The sequence below is a fragment of the Lucilia cuprina genome, chromosome 5, assembly GCF_022045245.1.
Source record: "Lucilia cuprina isolate Lc7/37 chromosome 5, ASM2204524v1, whole genome shotgun sequence".
In the NCBI taxonomy this organism is placed as follows: Eukaryota; Metazoa; Arthropoda; class Insecta; order Diptera; family Calliphoridae; genus Lucilia; species Lucilia cuprina.
Genome location: NC_060953.1, coordinates 43,980,594 through 43,988,082, shown reverse-complemented (window position 1 = coordinate 43,988,082; position 7,489 = coordinate 43,980,594). Strand labels below are relative to the sequence as shown.

The following is a 7,489-nucleotide window of genomic DNA, read 5'->3' as shown; positions in this document are numbered from 1 at the left end:
TTCAAACAACTGTCTACATGTCTGTTTTAAGACAGTTATATTCAAAATATGTATGTATTTCATACATAATGCTGTTAGTGGGTCATAAAAAACTACAGATTTATATACATACATACATACATACATACATACATACATACATACATACATACATACATACATACATACATATGTATGTATAATGTTTGCTCCCTGTTAACCACTTACGACTTTTTTCAATTAAATAGGTACCTGTAACTAAAACATTTCTAATAAGTTGGGGCCATAATTTGAATTAAAATGCACATAGGTTGGGTTTCAGTAAGTTGTAGGGTAAACAAATTTACATTGCAAAATTTTCCTTAAAAACTTTACAAAATATCACAGACTAATCAGTAGAAATAATTTCGATAAAAAATTTAAAATCATGTTAATATATAATTTAAAATTGTTTCACTTACCTTTATAGTTAACTCTGTACTTTTATTTAAGAATATATTAACGACCGAACCGTTTCCCGTTTTATTTACTCTATTTATAATATGGGCAACTCTACTACCCTTAAGCATTAAACAAAAAAACACTTGTTGCCAAAATATAAATATTGCACTTTTTTCCTTATTCTTATATTTCTTATTTATTGCTCTGGCAGAGCAGCTCTGCTTTAATAAAGATTTTACTCTTATTTTCTCATGCTCTCTTTTCATAAAAAAGAAAAAAAACAATAACAACAACTCAGATCAATTTTAATGCAAATCACGCCACACTCAACCCACACTAACATAAACTCCCGTGTAAAGGGAATTTTCATAACAAAAAAAAGAACAACAACATGAAACAAACGCCGGTAACTACAAGAACAACAAACGAACAAGTGCAGATGCACCTATTTTTTTTATTTGAGACATTTTTTTTAACTGATTGATTTTAATAAAAACTTGATTATAGCACTTCATTTTTATACTTTTTAATAGATTTTCTATTTGAACACTTTATTAAGATAATTATTTAAGGAAATTTATAGGATTTAGAACACTTTTACTTTAATTAAAAGGCACTTAAAGACGGACGACAAGTTTTAACGTGTTAATTTTATGATAACTGCCGGAGAACTAAATAAATTCTATACTAAGGCAGAGTTACCAGTGAAAAGAGGAATTTATTAAATGGAAGGATTACATTAATAATGATGGGATTGTAGTGGGAAAAGGGTAAAGTAACATAAAGATTTGATTAATGAAATTAGGATTTTAATGGGGAAAGTACTTTCTATAATTATAATATAATAGGTATAGATAGATAGATAGATAGATAGATAGATAGATAGATAGATAGATAGATAGATAGATAGATAGATAGATAGATAGATAGATAGATAGATAGATAGATAGATAGATAGATAGATAGATAGATAGATAGATAGATAGATAGATAGTTCGTTAGTTAGTTAGTTAGTTAGTTAGTTAGTTAGTTAGTTAGTTAGTTAGTTAGTTAGTTAGTTAGTCAATTTTGTGCTTATAGGACGTAAAAATATAAAAATTAGCTCTTTAGGGGTTCAAAACAATATTTCACCAAAAAGATCGTTTTAGTAAAAAAATATCGCTTCTTTCCATCTGCTGTAAACATGTGTTGTGGAAGAAGATAGCTTCATTAATTGAATGAAAATACTAATTTCGTTAAATATTTGCAAAATATATTCATAATTTTAAAACATTTGCACAATTTATTCAAAACCTAATATTACCACCAGTTAGTTTTCAACTTGTTAAAATAATAACATACTATCTTAATTATAGGGTCTTCCAATGTTGATAGGCAAACCATTAAATTAAAAAAAAAAAACATAATTGCGTCTATGAAGTTATTGAATAGTTGAAATTTAAAACTTAAAAGTTAATTAAATGTATTGCAAATATTTAACTAAAGACCACCAACCTAGAGAAAATAAGTGTTAAATTAAATATGAAACAAATTGTTTAAAAAGACGTCATCAAGTTCAGGGTCAAATCAAAGAAAAAGTAAAAATGAAGATTTAAATTAAAATTCAATAGATATGGGAAGTGAGTATGACGGTTAATTGAAGGTAATACAAATATCAAATATATAAAAACCTATGATTTGTTAAAAATATATATCATTTACTAGCAAAAGTTTTAAAGGGAAACAATAGCTTAGCAAAATATGGTGAGTAATGCTAAATTTTTAATTATTTTTTGAAAATAAGTTTATCTTTATATTTTTTTAGAAACTGCTTGTAGTTTTTTTTGGCCTTATTTGCCTTGGCTTATGCTGACGTTTCTCATTTGGGCTACGACTACCAAGCTCCCAGCTCAATGGCCTTTGAGTTGCCACAACTCAACAACAACTATTTGCCTCCAGTGGCTGCTAAAACTGAACCTTTACCCGTTAAAATGTATTTGCCTCCCGCACCAGTGGCTGCTCCTAAGAAAACCTACATACCACCTGTAGTTGTAAAGACTGAACCAGTACCCGTAACTATGTATTTACCACCCGCTCCAATAATGCCGCCTAAGAATACCTATATTCCTCCCAAACCCCACAATGACTACTTGCCTCCAGTTCCACCCAAGAAAATTTATTTGCCTACAGCTCCTGCCAAACCTGTTCAATTACCGACCGTTCCTACAAAAGCCTACTTGCCACCAGCTCCTGTAGCACCTCAGCATACATTCCAAAACTCTTATCTCCCACCAGCTGAAGAAAGTGCTCCTGCAAAACGTATTATCACACCACCTGCACCCCGTCTTGAAGATTTAGTTCCACCACAACCTCCTCAAAGACATTATGAAGATTCTGAAGTATTTACCGAAGATGGTTACAAGACTGTTCGTAAACATAAATATTAGATAATTGTGATTATGGATCATGTTGTTGTTAAGTTTATAGCAGAGTTGTTTTCGTTTTCAAAATTAAATTTTTAATAAAATATTGAAATTTTTATATGAAATTTGTGGATTTCGGATTGTTTATAACTTCGTTATTTTGGTCACCAACCTTGATAAAACTAAAAAAGGGCCTAAAGATAAACTAAAATTGTGAAATCCCATTTAATGTAACAACTACCTTATAAATAATAATTGCCTTTTCCCTGGCAACTCTACCACAGTGACGACATGTTTAGTTTTCCCGCATTAAATTTTTCGTTTCTCTTTAAGTACAAAACATCTCGTAACGAAGTTTGAGTGTATGTAGGTTATTGTTATTGCTTTTTCTATGTTAAACCCTTCATGCAGGAATTTATTGGGGGATTTTGGGTGGTGTGATATGCATTTAAAGTTGTTGTTATTTTTGAGAAAAAAGAGTAAAATATTAGAAGCAGAGAATTAATGAATAGAAAATAATGTCAAGTGTTAAAATTTAGGCAACAAGTGTTTTTGTTGTTGTTAGTCAAAAATAAAAGGACAGCAGAGTTGCCCATATTTCAAATAAGATAAATAAAACGGGTAACAGTTCGGGAGCTAATATATTGTAAAAACCTATAGAGATATATGAAAAATAGGTGTGTGGTTTACGTTTCCATAAAAACCATAAAAATCTTAAAAAATTACTTCAATATGAAAACATTTGCATTTTTTATCTGAAAATCATTTCTAAGATTAATATATAAGATTTGAACTAGGGGAAAATTTATAACTATTTTAAAAAATTCAATGTTTCTTATACCCTACACCATCAATCGGAAATGGTTAACGTCGGTTCATTATTTCACATCTAAATCCGCCGAATAGGTCTTGTAAGTTCATAATAATGTTAAATATACTCGTATCTCGACAAAAAGCTGCAAAACCAAGTTCTATATTAGTCTTTATGTTCCTCATGAACTTTATAACTATAGGGCCTCATTTGACCATAGCCCCTATAAAAAAGCCCCCTTTAAAATTCGACTTAAATGTCCACAGTTTTATTCAACAATAAGTGGCTTAGTTATATCTGAGGCGAGGTACAGGCTGTCGAGAGTTTTAACGTGAGCACCTGCCGTGTCGGCCTTATCTCATGGTGGTATTTTTCATCCACAGGGTAGACTTGAGAACGGTCTACCATCGCCCCTTTGTCTTCAATGAAGACTCAGGTGGCAATTTTTGCACATTGGCTATGACCGGTCCATGCGCAAGTACTTTGCTGGAGTACTCGAGCTATTTAATCTCTTGCTAAAGTAGTCACGTTGAAAGGCAACCACACTACTATGGCTCTGTTGATTCGGCAACAACACCTAGAGACGTAACCGGTGGACCGAAGCACGATCCATCAATAAGCCGTAGACATTGTTCTTACTCACAGTGACACGCTGTTCAAGTCTGATATGAACAGAGTAAACTATGAACATATCTGGACAAGGAAGGAAAATTAATCGGTATCAATTGTATATGATAACTTTCATCCATCATCATTCAACCCAGCACACATCTTATTTATTTGACACATTCATAGAGAAAAACATACGACACACTCATTTAGGTAAATGGGTGGGGTAAGGCCCGCATACCTCTACATTCATTCCGTATCATATACAATTGACTCCAACCCATTTCCAAAGCTTAGTACCACAGTCACAGATTGTAACCAATTTTTCAGTCCCGGTCAGACTAGAGGTATTAGCCACCTCTATATACCTCGGGATTGCAATAACACAAAAGCGGAGATCTCGCCAAGGCAACATGCCCCCGGGGGGAGGCGAGGTTTTTTCTCTTTTGTAACAGGTGGGGGCTATTATATAGTCGGCCTCGCCGTCATTACCAGGTTATTTACATCTCATTGCTACACAATTTGTCATAAAATTGTTCTTTTAGTGTGTCTCATAAGTTTTTCACTGATTTTAAGCTGGAGGATTGACTTTCCTACTGAAAAATGTTCGGATTTTGCATCAAAAAACCACGCACTACGCAAATTCGATGAGTTGTGGGAGTCACTGTTTTGTTGAAATCTACATTAGGAAAGCATAATTTATAATAATTATTATATGCCACATACAAAAATATTCGTCCCATACTCACCTTAAAGTATACCAATCGGCTTAATCTTAGTCGATTAAGCTATGTCCGTCCGTCCGCACGTCTGGCAAGGTACAGGCCGCAATTTTCGATTATTGGATGAAATTTGGCACATGCGTTTTTTTTTTTTTGACCCAAGGATGAAGTCTATTGAAAATGGTTAAAATCGGTCCATTATTTCGACTAGCCCCCATACAACCGTACCCCCAAATAGAGCCTTTGGACTTATAATTAATTTAAATGATCTATTATGTCAACAAAAGTCGACAATACTTAGTTTTATACAACTTTAAATGACACTACCGATTTTTGTAACGATCGGTCTTCTACATAAATAACTTTGAAGTATACTGAACTTCCCACACCAACATTTATATGGATAGAGCCATTTTTTCCCTACTTCCCTTTGAGCCCTCTTGTAAAAATTCTCTTTTTTTGCCAAAAAAATGTAAAAATAAAGTTTTATTTTTTAAATTTCTCAACAAATCCTTGTACACACATCCATCCATTATGATTCTCATAAGGGGTATTGGATCACATACCATGAGATATTCTGCAAAGCGTTTCTAAATATATTTTTTAACAAATTCTTTTACTTTATATCTCTTTTCGTTAAATTTTTTATTGTAACTAAAAGAAAACTCTACATTTTCGACCTTGAGTAGGATATTTTGCCATTTTGACACGATGCGATAACGTCAAGTAAAAATATTTCCTCAAACATAGTTTTTCCTAGCCAAAAAGAAATAATTAAAAAAATGCAAGTTTCCCCATCGAAGAAAATGTTACCGATTTACATCGGTAACAATTATTTTTTTGTCCATGTGGATTATAGTTTATAAACCATAAGGTGGGAATTTCTTCCCCGTAATATCGTTATTATGGTCTCAATACTGAAATTCCGCCAAAAGTCGATGTTTTGGTCCTGTAAGATTGAATACACTATAATTTGTTATGACTTATATAAATAAGCTTATTTTGTGATCATACCTATTTTTCTCGAAAAATCAAAATTTTTGATCACAAACCTTGAAAATCTAAAATCCCTTTAAAAATATATTTATTTTGAGATCAAAAATCCATTTTTTGGTCCAATGAGCTTAAAAAAAACTAAACCCTCTAAAATCGATGAATCTAAAAAATACTCGTAAAGATAACTTGCCAATGAAATAATTCCCTTTCCCTTATAATACCCTATAAATAACAACTACCTATCCTTTTACTCTACAAATTTTCCATTTTACTGGCAACTCTGCCTTAGTAACGAAACGGTTTAGTTCTCACGCGTTCGCCAATAAATTAGCACGTTAATATTGCTGTCCGTCTTTAAGTGCATTTTAATTAAAGTAAAAGTGTGTCAAATCTTATAAAATCCTGGCAAAATCAATTTTAATAAAGTAATCTAATAAAATATCTTTTTAAAATTCAAAAAATTGAGTGTTTTTATTGAAAATAATAAGTGTAGAAAAAAGTCCCAAATTAAACTGCGTTAGTATTGTTCTTTTTTGTTGTTTTTGTAGTATTTGCTACTTGTTATTGCTTTTTCTATGCAAAAGCCTTCATGGAGAAGTTTTGTGTGTATGTGGGGGTTGGGTGGCTTAATATGCCGTTGTGTTTTTGTTGTTTTTAAGTAAAAAGAGTAAAATCTCAAGAGTAAACGAAGCGAAGTAGAGAAAAGAAAATAATGTCACGTGTTTATATGTTTGCCACAAGTGTTATAGTTTTTTTGTTACACATTTAAGGACAGCAGAGTTGCCTATATTATAAATAAAGTAACTAAAACGGGATACGGTTCAAACGTTAAATTTTTATATAGGTACACCTCCGTATTCATTACGATATTAATCGCTTAATTTAGGTTTATTACGTTCCTTTTTCATACAAAATTCCTACACTAAAACATCAATAACTTTATTAGGCATTTATGAATAAGGGAATTAGTTTATAAAACTTACGGTGGTAATCTGTAAATATAATCGATTAGTTGGTCACAAATTTTGAAAAAAACTATCTCAGGTTTATTGGCCACCAATCTTGATGAAAAAGATCCATAAAGACAACTTGCCTATTAAACAATTCCCTTTCCCTACAAATAATAACTATGTACTTATCCTTTTACTCTACAAATTTCCCATTTCACTGGCAACTCTGCCGTAGTAACGAAATGATTTAGTTCTCCCGCGTTCGCCAATAAATTCACACGTTAAAATTGCAGTCCGTTTTTAAGTGAATTTTATTTTAAGTAAAAGTGTAGTAAATCTTATAAAATCCTGGAGAAATCAATCTTTATAAAGTAATATTATAATAAATCTATTTAAAATTCTAAAAATTAAGTGTTAAAATCAAGTTTTTATTGAAATTAATAAGTGTAGAAAAAAAGTCCCAAATTTTTCTTTTTTTTGCTTTTGTAGTCTTTGCTTAAAATTGTTATTGTTTTTTCTATGCAAAAGTCTTCATGCAGAAGTTTGTGTGTATGTGGGTTATGGTTGGTCTGAAGTGCA

At 31.5% G+C, this 7,489-nt stretch overlaps 1 protein-coding gene across 1 annotated transcript; it reads left to right on the top strand.

The window, feature by feature from the left end:
* Positions 1–279: 279 nt before the first annotated feature.
* On the top strand, positions 280–2,846 carry LOC111683008 (extensin-1-like). The gene is made up of 2 exons (XM_046952485.1): positions 280–300; positions 2,238–2,846. Exons 1-2 carry the CDS (start codon positions 280–282, stop codon positions 2,844–2,846), a joined length of 630 nt encoding a protein of 209 aa, XP_046808441.1.
* The last annotated feature ends 4,643 nt before the right edge of the window (positions 2,847–7,489 follow it).